Source organism: Chiloscyllium plagiosum, chromosome 32, assembly GCF_004010195.1.
Source record: "Chiloscyllium plagiosum isolate BGI_BamShark_2017 chromosome 32, ASM401019v2, whole genome shotgun sequence".
NCBI lineage: Eukaryota > Metazoa > Chordata > Chondrichthyes > Orectolobiformes > Hemiscylliidae > Chiloscyllium > Chiloscyllium plagiosum.
In genome coordinates this window covers 22,877,623-22,894,585 of record NC_057741.1, presented here as the reverse complement: position 1 = coordinate 22,894,585, position 16,963 = coordinate 22,877,623, and the positions used below count along the sequence as shown (strand labels likewise).

Sequence of the window (16,963 nt, the reverse complement as noted above, 5' to 3'; positions counted from 1 at the left end):
ATAACTTGAAGTGTTTTGTTGCAGAAGCTTTCCTTCCATTGAGCAGATGAAGTGTCACAGAGGTACATTTGATCATTTAGTTCACTCAAGGAAAGAGGATTAAGTGACTTTGGAAAACAACATGGCAACAAAAAATTTTTTTTTTAAATCAAAATGTGAACTTCATCTTGCTTAGCCCGCAAGTTGGAAGAGGGCAACATTAAGAAATATCTCAATGAAATTACAAACTTCAGGTAGAGTTTAACATTTCATACGTGGATCCCAATTGGAGAATCTGCTTTTGTGGGAAAAGCCCAATCAAATAAAATACACTTCAGACATGTAACCAGCCAGCATCAGGTCTTTGTTCAAATCCAGGACCTCTGGGCAGGATGAAATTTGTGTCCTCTGAAACCTCTGGCCTATCAGCTGCTGCTAGAAGCTTTCCTGGGATTCAGTAACGATTCCTGGTCTCAGACGAACAATGAAATGTGAAGATCGCAAGAATGGTGAGGGTTAGCTTGTCAGAGGCAAGGGTGTGATTTTCAGATGCCCACTCCTTCCCGATGCTGGATCCTCAGTGCACTAGGTTTCTTGATAGAGGATCTTTTCCATCCAGAGGCTGTAAGTAAACATTAGGTTTGTCGCCTAGCTTATCCTAAAATTCCCTAAAATTTCCTTCAGTCGCACATGCCTCTGAGAATTCTAGATTTTCTTCCCTGGCTACCTGCTTTCTTGATTTCTCTCACTCCTCCAAGAGCAGCAGTGCCTCCTGCTGTCTAGACATTGGATTGGAAACAAAAAGTGTTGGAGATCACAATGGGTCAGGCAGCATCCATGGAAAGAAAGAAAGCTAACGTTGAGTCTAAATGACTTTTCATCAGAACGGAAGCTCCCTCTCCATGGATGCTGCCTGACCCACTGAGATCTCCAGCACTTTTTGTTTCCAGTACAGATTCCAGTATCTGCAGCAACTTGCTCCTGCATTTAACCTTAGAATTCCCTCCCTGAGCCCGTGGCCTTCCACCTTCTCTCTTCTTTTAAGATGGTTCTCAAGACTTATTCTCTTTAAACACGATTTGTCACTTATTCTAACATCTCCAAATGTATATTTTTTCCTCTCTGACAGCTATTGTGAAAAGCTGTGTGAAGCTTCACTGCATCATATACACTGCATAAATGCAAGCTAATGCTCATTAGAATTTATTTCTTCTTTACAATTGTAAACCTCTTGTTGCATTATATAAACACATTTCAATTGACAACTGTACCTGAATCCTATTATCTGCATTAGCAGAAAATCAAAAAGGAAATCAGTCAGGCAGTTATATATTGGGATGCAACAGGAGACATTAAAAGCCAGTTAAAAAGTTAGCAGATTCCAACAAGCAAAGGAAATAGGAGGCAAGAACCACCTGCATCTCTTCTGTCTTGCTTTTGTTAATGTTGTCAGTGGTGTTATCATCAGTAATATGGGGAAGAACAGTGAGCAAAATAGCAGATTTGTTAAAAAGCCACAATTGGCAGATCCTATAGAAATGTATTGAAAAAATATGCTTCTAACACACACCAAGGAGATGAAAAGGAAACAAACTTGGAAGGTGAGCAGGAAATTGTGCGTCACAGTGAACACAACAGGGAACACAGATGATTGAGAGACATTCGAGTAGGCCTCAAGTAAGTGAGCAGCATAAAGACAAATGCCCTGGAGATAAAGTTCAGAGGAGTAAGTGGGAGGTAAATGTAATACACGAAAATGTTGCTTGACCAAAATGCCAGGATTGCATTTCCTGTAATAAAATTTTTAGTATGTATGCTTGGAATTAGATTGGTTAAAAATTGAGACAAACAAAATCATAAAAGGAATACCATCAACTGCAAATTCCCCTCCAAGTCTCTCACCAACCTGACTTCGAAATACATGCCATTACTTCACTATCGCTGAGATTCCTGAAATTCCCTCCCCAAGTGCATTGTGGATCAACCTACAGCATGTGGACTACAGCGACTCAAGACGACAGCTCACCACCACCTTAACAGCAACCAAGAATGGGCAATAAAATACTGGTCAGCTGGCGATGCCCACGGCCCATGACTGAATAAAAAAAAAAATCTCTCAGATATTATGACGATATCATTCCAGAAGTGTTCAAATGGTTCTGAAGAAGTGCTGCATCAAACCAGTACAAAATTCTCTTTGACATATAGGAACAGAATCAGCTCTCCCCTACAATTCCCTTGTACAAGTCGAGAAATATTTGAAGTAAGGAAAAGCTCAAGTACAAGTCTTGCATATTTCAGTGCACTTCCTGCAAGATGGATTAATGGTTGAACAGACTGCATTCTGGAAACTTTTTTGAAAGGATTTGTTGCCTACCTTGGAACTCCCATGGCATACACTTTTAACTTTAAGCGAGAATGAGCAATTTGCTTCTAGCAAGCTCACAACATAGCCATGTCCTCTGGAAAAGAGCATTATCTCAATTCAATGTCTTTCAAACGCAACATGGAACAAATAAGAAATCAGCACTACAGCAGCCAATAAAATATTTTCTTATATTTCACAGTGACTCAATGTGGAACTCCAACATATTATTTATTGATATTTCTCCCATCTCAAACCCCAGTATATTGGATAGTAACCTATTTTAGTAAACCTATGAATTCATCAAAAAAAAAAAATCAGTCATATAGTCATACAGCACAGAAACAGACCTTTTGGTCCAACCCGTCCATGTTGACCATAATCCCAAACTAAACTATTCCCACCTGTCTGTGCTTGGCCCATATCCCTCCAAACATTCTTTTAAACATTGTAATTGTACCCGTATCCACCACTTTCTAGAAGTTCATTCTACACATGAACCACACTGTACAGAAAAATTGCCTGACTTTTTAAAAAAAAAAATTGCTGTTCTCTCACTTTTAAGTTATGACCTTCGTCTTGAAATCCACCACCCTAGGGAAAAGACACCTGCCATTCACACTATATCCCTCATGGTTTTATAAACCTCTAGTCACCCTTCAACCTCCTATGCTCCAGTCAAAAAAGTTCCAGCCTATCCAGGCTCTCATACCTCAAATCCGCCATCCTCAGCAACATCCAGGTAAATCGCTTCTGAATCCTCTCCAGCTTGATAATATCCTTCCTACAAATCATTTTGCGCACTACTACTAGAACATTGTTTAATCTTCCTAGCAACTGTCAACAGATTCCCTCCACTGTAGTTTCAAAAGTTTTGAATTTTTAGTTTTCTAGAGTCGAAGTTGAAGAAAGTGAAGTGCGTAAAGAACCTACTGTGGACAGTGACACTCTCCCACCTGTCTGTTTTCTCATTCCTAGTTACCCTCAAATTTTCTGCCAGGCCATTTCATAAATAAATGAAGCATCAATCGTATGCTTTTGTGGCAGTGGAGTCACAAATGGGTCGAAGCTGAGTAAAACAGAAAATTTTCTTCCATAAAGACATTAGTACACCAGTTAAATGAAAGTAGAATACAGCAGATGCTGAAAATCTGAAATAAAAGCAACTATTGGAGAAACTCAGCAGGTTTGGCAAATTCTGTGCAAAGTGAAACAGAGTTAACATTTTGGGTCCAGTGACTCCTCTTCAGAAGAGTTCCGAAGATGATCTTAAGACTGGAAGCATCTTTCTCCACAAATGCTGCCACTGAGTTTCTCCAGCGCTTTATTTTTACTATACCAGTTGTTCTGACTAGCCAATATCTTAACATATACTTTTCCTAATACTAGCTTTATCTTTCAGATTTTTGAAAACGGAATCAAAATTCTAAAACTACCATGACAGGATCCACTCAATCTATGGATCACTATTTCACAGCTCTTGATTAAATCCCAGTGAGTTAGGCCACATTTGAAATATTGTGTGCAGTTTGCTCGATACACCACCCGAAGAATGTGGATGGTTTGGAGAGGGTGCAGAGAAGGTTTACAAGGATATTGTCTGGTCTAGAGGGTTTCAGTTAGGAGGAGGGATTGGATAAGCTTGGATTGTTTTACAGTCATAGCATCATACAGCACAGAAGCAGACCCTTTGGTCCAACCAGTCCATGCCGACAAAAATCCCAAACTAAACTAGTCCCACCTACATGCACTTGGCCCATATCCCTCCAAATATTTCTTATTTAAAACACATTTAAAGTGGGTTTTAAATGTTGTGACTGTAACCACATCCAACACTTTCTCTGGAAGTTCATTCCACACACAAACCACTGTTTTTAAAAAAAGATTTAAAAAAAAGGCTGAGGGACGACCTGATAAAGGTCTACAAAATTATGAGAGGCATAGATAGGGTGAATAGTCAAGGCTTTTTTTCCCTACAGGGTAGAAATGTCAATTAGGAGAGCGCACAGGTTCAAGGTGAGGGGGGAAAGTTTAGAAAGGTAGTGCAGAGAAAATCCTTCGCACAGAAGGTGGTGGTTGCCTGGAATGCACTGCCAGTGGAGATGGTGGAAACAGACACATTAGCAACATTTAAAGGTGTATCTTGATAGACACATGAATGGTAGGTAAACAGGAGGGACAGACACTTTGCAGTGGCAATAAGTAGCAGGTCCAAATAAGAATTAGGAATCAGCTAGGCTTGGTGAGCCAAAGGGCCTGTCCCAGTACAGGGCTGTATTGTATTCCTAGATCAGTCTTACCACCTGTACACTTCTGCACTCTATTCTTTGCTTCTTGGCATCCTAAAGCCTTTTTAGTTTCTTTTCATCATGTTCTATTCACCAATAAGTCCTCTTCCTATTCTGTAACATTTTTAATAGCTAAACAAAAATAGTACAAAAGTCAATGTTGGTTCAAGGAAAGTGGCAGCGCTATTAATGAAATCAATTCTCAAGAATCAGATCATGGATCACCAATAATGAATGGTTCATTTGTGCATGTACAATACTGACTCTGGATTTATTCCAAGAGACACACTTTTCATAGTACAATATCTATCCAACACTCCTGCGTTTGAAAGGTTTCTGTGAATTTGCTAAATGAGACGGATTCATATCATTTCAAGATTTACATTGGTTGTGTACTTATCAGGGCCAAGGCAACAGGAGGAAACAAAGAGCTGTCATAATAATGTTGTACGAGATCAGAATGACTGGCTGAACTTCGGCTTTGGTTCAAAAACTCTCTCCAAGGTTTTTTTTGTCACGACCCAAACCCTTACTAAAACAATGAAACACAAAGGCAATTTGAAGAGAGAGTGAATTGTTTTTGAAGATATTCCCTGTAGCCATCACACTGGCTGCCATAATTACACATCGAGACTCGGTCGTCATATTTCATCCTATATACTATCCTTGCCCAACATTTTCTATTAGAGAATAAATATAGCACTATACTATTAATGATCCTTATCATCTCTAACAGCTTCTAAGCCTATACACCCTCCCTCAAGCTGGCAGTCTTGGTAACCAGGTCATGATTCCTCTATTAATTCTCAACTTTAAAGATGCTCTTTCTAAGCTATCAAGGTACATTCGGCAGATAAAAAAAAGGATAAAATATATTCGTTTTTAACACTAAGTTTCTCATCCATGTCCACACAAAGATATTGGTACATTACTGTAATTTACTGCTGATGGAGCAGGCATTTTAAATACAATATAATTCAACTTTTCTGAATCAACACACCAAGTTGTATATTTTTCTGGCATGGTACCGTTAAAAATTCAAACTTTCTCCTCAAATTAATGTACTTAAAAATCAAAACATTACGGTTGGTGTTAAGACTTCACCTACCTCCAACTCACTAGCGTCAATCAATCTTAAAATCAGGGGCAGCCAACACTGGTTCATTTATTAGGATTGCCATCAGCTTTTCAAAGGGTGCCTGGTATTCTGCTCACCATAACAAATTTTTTAACAAGCACAAGTTTTAAGTGCAGAGATCAATGCTGAAATTAGGCACAAATTTCCAGTAAAGCTCCTATATTGCTAAAAATGTCATTTACCTTTAGGAACAGGGAACTCCAATAGAATCTTCTCCTTTATGGTCCTTGGCAAAACACATCCTGGCCCTCCAATATGTCCAAGGTAAGTTACACACTTTTCACAACTCACTTTTGGCTAAACTTATTATGCCAGCCAACTATAATTGCTTATAACCATCTTCAGCTCATCTTACATGCTCTTCCCATGTCTTAACGTTACTAGATCTACATATTTACAATCTAAATAAATCATACAGTTATGATCCTCAGTTACAACTTAATCCATAAGCCCCAATTTCTTTTACCCAAATGGCATCACTCAACATTGATAAATGCATGTTATAACAAAAGCGTAATTTTTTTTTTAAAGCCCTTGTTTTAATGGCACTTGCCAGTATCTCTTCACTAGGTTAATCTTAGAAACAAATGAGGCACAGTCAACCCTATCTATGCATTCTTCTAAAGGAGGAACTGGGTATGAATCAGTCTTTGTAGAAAAATAAATGCAATCACAATCTGGACAGAACTTATTTTCTTTTAAATTCACTCATGGCATGTAAGTATTACCCCAGCCAGTAATACCTATTGCCCATCCTCGCTGCCCTTGAGAAGGTGGAAACAAGTAGTCCATGTGCTGTAGGTACACATACAATGGTGTTAGGGAAGGAGTTCTAGGATACTGACCCAGTGACATTGAAGGAATGGCAATATATTTCCAGGTAAGGATGGTGTGCAGCACGTTCTCAAGTATTTCTTGCCCTTGTCTTTGCTTGAAGTGACCATGGGTTTGGAAGGTTCTGTCATTGGAACCTTGGTGAATTTCCACAATGCATCTTATAGGTAGTACATAGTGTTACTACCGAGCATTGGTTGAGAAAGTGGATGTTTGTGGATGTTTGTGGATGTAGCGCCAATCATACATAGATAACTAGTGCAGTTCAGTTTCTGGAAAATAGTAGCCTCTGGGATGTTGATAGTAGGGGAATTCAGTGATGGAGATGTCAGTGAACGTCAAGGGGCATGTTCATATTCTCTAATGTTGGAGATACCCATTGTCTGGTGCTTGTATGGTGTGCATGTTAGTTGCCATTTGTCACCTCCGATCTGGGTATTGCCCAGATCTTGCTGCATTTGGGTACAGACTGCTCCTATACGTGAGAAGTCACAAATTATGGTGAACATTGTGCAATCATTAGTGAACTTCTCTACTTTTGACCTTGTGATGGAGGGAAGATCATTGAAGAAGTTGAATTTGGTTGGGCCAAGGACACGATTCTGAGCTTCAATTAATGAAGATATGCCAAACACTTTTCCTCAGTTATCCTCACTCTTAAGTATAGAGTTTTAGCTCCCTTAACATTTGCTTGCGAAATCACTGGGAGATCTGGTGATGTATTTTGTCGAGCCATTGCTCTGGTCACTAAATGCAACGGAAAAATACCCAGAACCCTCTCTTGCAATTATTTCATTCCTTAAGCCTCAATTGCTGTCTGAAACAATCAGCAAAGCCACAACATTTATTCCTGTTAAATCATTCCCCAGAATAAAATTAACTTCTACAGGAAATTTCCAACTACCTACTGCCAGTAGTCCAGACAAGTCATAAAGTTGGACTTTGTACAAGGGACCCATGATGTGCTCTCTACCCATCTCATTGGCTTTCATTGAACTCTTTGGAGAGCTAACTAAATACTTCAAGAGTCTGAGCAGTCCCTTTAACCTAAGTATAGTCATGAGCTTGGATGCTTCACTTGAAGGGGTTTATTTTCCCTTTGGACCAAACGTTCATATCTCCATTCTATCCTATGTATTCTTCTGCACTTGTAAATTATAGCTGTGAAACTACATCATTTAATGAAATATAATGCATTTAATGGTATAGTTTCACAGTATAATTCTATTTTACATCCACAAGTAGTAAGCGTTGCTTTACTTATTGCAAATCCCTAATTTTCCCTGAGAGGGTGGGAGTGAGCTGCCCCTTAAAGTGCTGCAGTCCTACGGGTGTAGGGAAACCCACACCGTTGTTAGGGAGGGTGCTCCAGGATTTTGACCCAAGAGAAATAAAGAAACTGATATAGTCCTAAGTCAGTAATGACATATGGCTTAGAGGGGTACTTATGGTGGTGGCGTTCCCTTGCATTTGCTGTCCTTGATTAGCAAAGTGGCAAAGATAACGAGTTTGGAAAGTGCTGTTCAATAAGTTACTGCAGTGCATCTTGTAGGTGGTACACTTTGCTATTACCATGACTATCCCTAGATCCAAAATGCTGACAAAGCTCAGTCTAGTACAATGCAAGAAAGACTATTTTACTGAAGCACTCCACATGTGGAACATACACCAGTGAGAGATGAAAGTGAGGAGAAAATTGGTGGGTAAAGGAGGAAAATATATTCTATATCATTGTAAGGAAACCAGGATGTGATGGTGACACCAATGATCTGTCTGCATGTGCTCACAGCGCTTATTTCCAAATGCACACATCTATGCAAATTAAGGGTTGAAAATTGTGGCGCTGGAAGAGTGCAGCAAGTCAGGCAGCATCCAAACAGCAGGAGTGTCGAAGTTTAGGCCAAAAGCCCTTCATCAGGAAGGCTCTCCTGTTTTTCAAATGCTGCCTGACCTACTATGCTTTTCTGGCACCATATTTTTCAACTCTGACTCTCCAACATCTGCAGTCCTCACTTTCCCCTCTATGCAAATTGAACTGATTTTACAAAAATAAAAATAAAAATCCTAAGTTTAAAACTACTTTCCTTACACAATACACATTACATTTTTCCTTTATTTTTGAGGAGTTAGGTACTTCTCACTCTTTGTTGAAATGGATTTTGGAGTAATAGCAATACGAGTGTACTTGGTCCTGGGTATCAACAAGCACAGCTTTAAAAATATTGCAATCAAGCAAACTAAATTTACAATATTAATTGGCAGAAAGGATAGATTCACCATTATTTATCTCATGTCATTTTTTAAAAGAAATAATGGACCGATACTTTCAACTTTTTTTATGCATTAAATTGCAATATGTGACAGTTGTAAACGAGGACTAAAACCAGTTTCACAACTCAAGCTTATATATTTTATTGCATGAAATGACATGCATATTTAAGTGTTTCATATTTAGGTAGCAACAAAGCTAACATGTTGCATCTTGTTAACCAACTCTTGGCACGGCTGGAGCAGTTCACTGTCACTATTTGCTTAGTGTAAGGGCTTGCCTAATTTTCAATGGGAGAGGATAGGCCAAGTCTTAACGAGAAAAAGTTAGTGTCTTCCATAACAAGGTATAGGGCATTGCATGGTAGGAATAGGTACAATTAACATTAACTTAACAGGCAATAATTACTATAATTAGCCAGGTGTGTCACCATCAGGACCTTGTGCAATATTGAACGACATCACCAAGCTGAGTGAAGCTAATGCAACTTCAACATTAACTTTTTCAGAGCCATTACACAACACACAAATACACATCAAGCCAATGCTATGATACAGATTTGAATGATATTCTGCTTAAAATAATTAATAGAAAAGAACCACTTGCGCTTTCTCACAAATACTCGCGATAAAGAAGACGACTGCAGATTGTCACGATGTAAAGTAAGAGGTGTTGAGTTGCTTTCGTTTGCTGTTTAAAGGTATATAAACATAAGCTATATTTCTCTGCAATATATAAAAATCTCAATGTTCCTACTGTTCAAATAAAATGATACAATTCTTTTTCTATGATATTAAAACGGGAAAATGCAATTATTTCAAAATCTAAAGCAAAACAAAGAACCACGCAAATAACCACTGTTCTCAGCAAGATCAACAAAGAATTACCGTGGTATGATAATTATTTAAGAATTTAACTATTCCCTGAAAAGTAAATGAGGAATACCATCCAATGAAATTATTCTTAAGGAAAGGCACGGCTACTGGTCACCGCTTGAACAACACTGCCATCTACCGTTGATTTGACATAATATAAACAATAAAGTTGAAACATCGGGTCATTCAGCCATCAGAAAAAATCATTATTAAATGAGGCAGTGTATGGAAAATAAATGTTGTGCTAAGCCTTTCCAAATCATTGGTTAAACATCAGCGACAGTATTATGCCCAATTCTAACCAATAAGGTGTTCAACAAGGTTCCCCATCATAGACTGGTTAGCAAAGTTAGATTGCATGGAATACAGAGAAAATTAGCCGTTTGGATTCAGAACTGGCTCAAAAGGTAGAAGACAGAGGGCGGTGGTGAAGGGCTCTTTTTCAGACTGGAGGCCAGTAACCAGTGGACTGCCACAAGGGTAGGTGCTGGGTCCATTAATTTTCATCATTTATATAAATGATTTGGATGTGAACATAAGAGATAAAGTTTGCAGATGACACCAAAATTGGAGGTGTAGTGGACAGCAAAAAGACGGTTACCTTAGATTACAACGGGATCTTGATTAGATGAGCCAATGGGCTGAGGAGTGGCAGATGAAGTTTAAATTAGATAAATGCGAGGTGCTGCATTTTGGGAAAGCAAATCTTAGCAGGACTTATGCACTTAATGGTAAGGTCCTAGGGAGTGTTGCTGAACAAAGAGACCTTGGAGTGCAGGTTCATAGCTCCTTGAAAGTGGAGTCGCAGGTAGATAGGATAGTGAAGGCGGCATTTGGTATCCTTTCCTTTATTGGTCAGAGTAGTGAGTACAGGGTTTGGGAGGTCATGTTGCGGCTGTACAGGACATTGGTTAGGCCACTGTTGGAATATTGCGTGCAATTCTGGTCTCCTTCCAACTGGATGGATGTTGTGAAACTTGAAAGAGTTCAGAAAAGATTTACAAGGATGTTGCCAGAGTTGGAGGATTTGAGCTATAATTTGAGCTAGGGCTGTTTTCCCTGGTGAGTTGGAGGCTGAGGAGTGATCTCAGAGATTTATAAAACCATGAGGGTCATGATAGGTAAATAGACAAAGTCTTTTCCCTGGGGTAGGGGAGTCCAGAACTGGAGGGGATAGGTTTAGGGTGAGAAGGAAAAGATATAAAAGAGACCTAAGGGGCAACTTTTTCATGCAGAGGGTGATTCATGTGCCGAATGGGTTGCCAGAGGAAGTGGTGGAGGCGAGTACAATTGCAACATTTAAAAGGCATCTGGATGGGTATATAAAGGAGGGTTTGGAGGGATATGGGCCAGGTGCTGGCAGGTCGGACTAGATTGAGTTGGGATATCTCATCGGCATGGACGAGTTGGACCGAAGGGTCTGTTTCTGTGCTGTACATCTCTATAACTCAAAAAAAAGTTGAAGAAATTTACTAGAAAAGGTGTGTATAACATTCCTTCTAAGCTGCACTGGCATGCAATAATCAGAAATATACTGCATAGAAGGCAAATAAGCTGTCCACAGGTAATATTCCCTATGTTAAAATTGACAGTTAAATCATTGGAACAGAAAAGTTTTGTTTTATTGTAATAATCACAGGCTAGACCAGTTGTCTAATGTTCCACAGCATCCAGTGACAAACGTAGCAGTATAACCATTATACTCCACATTTGTTTCAGTCTACATGCTATCAAGCATTGAACAAGCATAGAATAAAACAATGGGATTGGATTATGCAAATCCATAAATGTGGAAATTTTCTCAAAGTTGTAGGAATAGAAAGGTGATTAAATATATAGATAATTACTTCAGATTTTGCATTATGAAGTAAGCTATGAAAATATAAATGTAGAACTAAACAAAACTAAAATGATAAAGTTAATTTGCCTTTGAGACTTTACCACTTCAGTTAAAATTGGGTTGTGCAGCTTTGGAACTCTGTCTCAGAAGGTGGTGGAGGCACATTCACTGAATATTTTTAAGAAAGTTACATAGATTGCTGTTAGAACAGTGAGTCAAAGGTTATCGGAGGTGGATGGGAATGTAGAATTTGAAACAAACACGTTAGCAATGATCGTGTTGAATGGCAGTCCTTGCTCAAGTAGCAGAATGATCTACCACTGCTCAACCTAGTGTTTGCAATTCAGCTCCTATTCTTCTCAATGGTCATAGTAAGCACACGACATTGCAATGTTTAGACAGCAGGCTCAGAGGACACAAGTGTCAAGAAACCTTGTGCGTCATTGCTCCACTGCAATTGTACTCAAAACATCAAAACGATGACACTGGTTATGGAGTTTGTACACATTGCTGGATTATGACGACTAAAATTTTCGTTTACATCTGAGTATTATCATGGATGCAAAATGGCTCAATATTGCTACAGGGTACACATTCTGCTCTGTATCTTCTGCATCCATCATTTTTTTTTTAAAGTCCACCAAAAAGCATGAAAGAAAAAATGAGTCAGAGACGTTCAACTCAAAGATGTAGAGAAAATATAAATGTCATAATGGTTAATGACCTTTATACTCACCAAGGACTGTCAACTGTATTCTACTTAAACTGCAGATTTAGCATTGATGAATCTTTTGTCCTGTACAAACAACAAAAATAGAAACTTGTGCTGATATATTCATGAGTCATCAGTTGAACATTAGTACTATGAGAAGGAAATCTTGCAGTTACCTCTGAAGTAATAAAATTTAGTGACTTTACAGGATTAACTATCAACAGCAACAGATTAAAAATGGTCTGCATCTTCCAGTTAAGCGACATACTATACTATTCCTACATCCACTAGCCTTGTTCTTCACACTAAGTTGCAGAATATTTTGAACTTCAACTGTCAAGCAGTCCTGGTCTCACTATGCCCCAGGCCTTCTACAGAGCTGAGTGCCACCAAGCCTGCAAAGCATTCTTCTAACAAAGCAAGTTCACTGAAGGTGAAAGAATGTGGCCATTAGCACCTGGCCAGGCAGTTGCAGGCCTGTCTGCTTTTGACTGATTGAACAAAGCCTGACTGTTCCAGTTCTGAAATTTCTGGGATTGAACCAAAGTATGTGTTTTGTTTCCCATTGTAATTTTCTTGGCTTCTAACCAGAACAAACTTCTAACAAAAACATTTATTTTTGTAAATCTTTTTCTCTTCACATACTTATAGACGTTTTTTACAGTCAGTTTCTACTTTACTCTCTCACTCTATTCCTCCTTCTTAAACTATTTTGTCATTGCTTGAATTCTAAAATGCCACTGATCCTCAGGCTTGCTGAATTTTCTGACAATGTTTCCTCAATCCAACCTTGCCAATTCACACCTCAACCTCAGAGTTTCCAGAATATTGAGGAAAGAGAAGATGGAGATGCAAGAGGGTTTGGGGAGAAAACCGGTAGAGGTGATTGTGGAATCAGAAGGGGACTGCAAGAGGATGTGGGGAGAGAAGAGGGCTAAATAATAGGTGTGGGGTAGTCTAGATTGCAATGCAGAGACAAAGAGGCTGCAATTGACTTAACTTCTTTACAGTTTTAATTTATCAACAAAGGGATACTCAGACAACTGGAATCCAAGAAATCTTTAAATCATTGAGGCAATGAATTTCTCACCAATGAACTTAGAATCTCTAGTCTTAGGCTGAGCAAAAATGCATTGATTTCACTGAAATGAACATTGTGCTAATTGTCAAACTTAAACTTGAGATGTGGACCTCAGATGTGGTACAAAGGGTAGGAACAACCCAATTAAAATGTTTCAGTTTTGCAAATTGCAATGGAAACGTATTTGCTATGATATTACCAGTGTATTGTAAAAGTGTGCACCAGTTATTTTGAGGAAAAAACATTTGATGTCAACGTATGCCAATTAAATGCTGTTAGAGGAAATTAATGTTTTCCTTGTGTTGTGGCTCTAAATTTAATGAAGAATTGATATTATTGAGGATATTGATGAATTCTTCTAAATCTGTGTGTCCAAATATCTCAACACAAATACAAAAGGCAATGAACAAAACTAACGTCATTTACAAAATACCATGCAAGGATATCTGGTCGGCATGGACATGTTGGACCGAAGGGTCTGTTTCCATGCTGTACATCTCTATGATTGTAACAAACATAACATTGGACAAACAGACAGAAAACTAGCCACCAGGATACATGAACACCAACTAGCCAGAAAAAGACATGACCCTCTCTAACTAGTATCCTCACGTACGGATGAGGAAGGACACCACTTCGACTGGGACAATACACCCATCCTAGGGCAAGCCAAACAAAGATACGCACGAGAATTCCTAGAAGCATGGCATTCCACCGGAACTCTATCAACAAACAGAGTTAGACCCCATCTACCACCCCCTGAGAAAAGGAACACGAAGTGACTTCACCACAGGAAATGACATCACCAACCCAAAGAAACCCAAACATATAAATAGAAAGCAGGAATTTTCAGCATTGCTTCGCGTGAGGTCCACTGAAGATGTTACCTCGTAAAGTAATGAACATCTGGAAATGAACCTTTCAGCTCAGCGAGCAAATCTACGTCCGAAGCTATTATGTGTACTGGACAGAATGCCTGTTTTGACTAGCTTTTTATTAACATATGTACTTACAAATACTTAAATGTGACCACAAATTAAGTTGACCATACGTGATAATAGACTATCTAACCAGCTCTCTTTCTTTAAATTTCTGAAAAGCAAGAGATATTGTCAGAACCCAGTTTGTTAACATTCAACATTTCAGGACATCAGCTGGGAAGACATAATTCTTCCCATTATTATCAGCTGTTGTTGCATGGTGCTAGGACATGTAAAGTGTGTGCATACATTTAGATAGTACACCTTTTGACTATTTTATAATACATATTCATTAGCTGCCATTATATGATTAGCTAGTTAATGTTTGTAACTAGTTTGTTAACCTGTCCATGATTCAGTGCAAATTGGCATTTCATTGACAATGTTAAAACAAGCATGATTTGGTTTGCATAATGAAGACAAAGGCTACAAAGTTAGCTGGAAAAGGAAATGCAAAGATTACATTGCTGAGACCTTTTGGAGAAAAGACAAAGTTGCCATACAGCAATACAAGATTTATTTTTCTGTACTAGTGGCCAAAATGGAACTTTCCTACTTTTTCCAGCAATGCAATAGTTCAGGTTTGATTAGCAAAATTTGATTAAAAAAATATTGAAAATTGAATAAAACAAAAAGTCTATCACAATCTTCTATGCTTTATCCTTTGACAATAGGTACAAATCAAATCCTTTCATGTTAATCCACCCCCCCAAAACTATATTCTTTCCTGGCCAATTATCAATGGCGTAGATGTTTTTCTTCCTATTTGGCGTCAATAATTCTTGCCATTGTTACCAGCCGTTGCTGCATGGTGCTAGGATATGTAAAGTTGCACCATAAAATGTAAATTTGCAATTTAGTTTTCCATAAAAACAGCAAATACCACCTTTAAAAACATTTTTATTGGATTTGACAGTATTTCCACAATAAAAATAAATATACAGTGCTTTTTTGTCCCAATGTAGCAATACTATATAGAAAACAGTGTTCTCAATGATTTAGTAAACATTTAAAATGGCAAAACATATTTCTTTAGATCTATAAAACAGATTAATAGTTTTCTTAAGCATTATTTAAAAATACACATTCTACAATATGACCCATATATGAAAGTGCAATTCATTAGTCTCACTAACATAGCACCAACTAACCGATGTATTAGACAATGGCTATTTACTGGCAATCTCGCCTTCTGTGTTTGCACCAAGAACAATTATGTTCAATATAATGTGCATTACCAACTGGAAGTAATCTTGCAAGTCAGCATAATATATGCTTCAAAAATTAGTAGCCAATTTACATTAAAAAGCATGTATGATACACATGTACATTGTGTACAAAAAATTAACATTTTGAATAGCTGGCTGCAAATAACAAGTATTACAAAAAAAAAATCACATTTCTACAATTTCAAAAACGAGGCAAAGTAGTTTTCCACTAATGTACATAATTATTGTACATGTATTATACTGTACATAATTACTAATAATTTAAATGAAAAAACATTCACAAATTTGTAGAAAAACCACAAATGAAGACTACTTTCACTCACGTGTTGTAAAAGATATTTCATTCTATCATTTTTCTGTAAAAGAAATGCTGTGTCAATTAGTACATAAAAAACAGTTTAAACCATGAAATTGTAGTGTTGTGTTCAATAGGAAGAGTGTTGCCAGGTTGGTGGGGTTGGCAAGCATTTACATTTACTGTGCTTAAGTTTTACATGACAGTGGTAAACATCTTCCACGAATGGACTTAGGCATTTCAATAAATTGCCCCTTATAGTGTTTAAATTGACCACAGCTGAAAAATGTGTTGCTGGAAAAGCGCAGCAGGGCAGGCAGCATCCAAAGAGCAGGAGAATTGACATTTCGGGCATAAGCCCGAAACGTCGATTCTCCTGCTCCTTGGATGCTGCCCGACCTGCTGTGCTTTTCCAGCAACACATTTTTCAGCTCTGATCTCCAGCATCTGCAGTCCTCACTTTCTCCTAGTTAAATTGACCACAGTTTAGCCAATAATAATCATCATGTGCTGATCCCAGATTGGCAATTCTTACTAATGAGCATTCAACATTTAACTGTGCCACATGATCAACATAGTTTGTAATATATTGGTAAAATGTATTCGCTACGTGCTTTTATAACAAAATACAGCATACTGTGAAAACATATAGATCTGCAAAAATTGTTGCATTAAAATAAAACACTGACAAATCTAATTCATAAAAGTCAACTTCAACAGAAAATCTCTTTAAACAGATAGAAACCCACTGAAATTCAGTATTCACATCTGACCTGAGCCGCTGCTTCAAAATCGTTTCCATTCTTCATCAGTTAACATATCTTTATTCTTCATACACTGTACTTTTAACAAAAGGTTGTTGCAATTTGGATGCTTTCTGTGAGATCATACATAAGTAGCTTGTTACAAATTAAAATCAAACTTACCAGTAACTTATACATATTTAAAATGAATTTGGGCTGCTCAAATGTATGGCATTGCATTTCTATTGCATTTCAACTTCTATTCAAAAGATGAGCAGAAACACTACCAGTAAATTGCAGATAGAAGGATGCTGTGTTACACTTGGAGGAGCACA

General features: G+C 38.0%; 1 protein-coding gene across 1 annotated transcript in view; it reads right to left on the bottom strand.

Annotated features, from left to right (window-relative positions):
• Positions 1-15,244: 15,244 nt before the first annotated feature.
• The window catches only part of LOC122539413, a 64,303-nt gene continuing 62,584 nt past the window's right edge, over positions 15,245-16,963 (bottom strand). Inside the window, exons 12-13 of the mRNA XM_043674228.1 lie at positions 16,659-16,762; positions 15,245-15,946 (exon numbers count right to left, since the gene is read on the bottom strand). Of these exons, the coding sequence (XP_043530163.1) occupies positions 16,731-16,762 (32 nt within the window). The 3' untranslated portion in view covers positions 15,245-15,946; positions 16,659-16,730. The remainder of the gene's footprint in view (positions 15,947-16,658; positions 16,763-16,963) is intronic.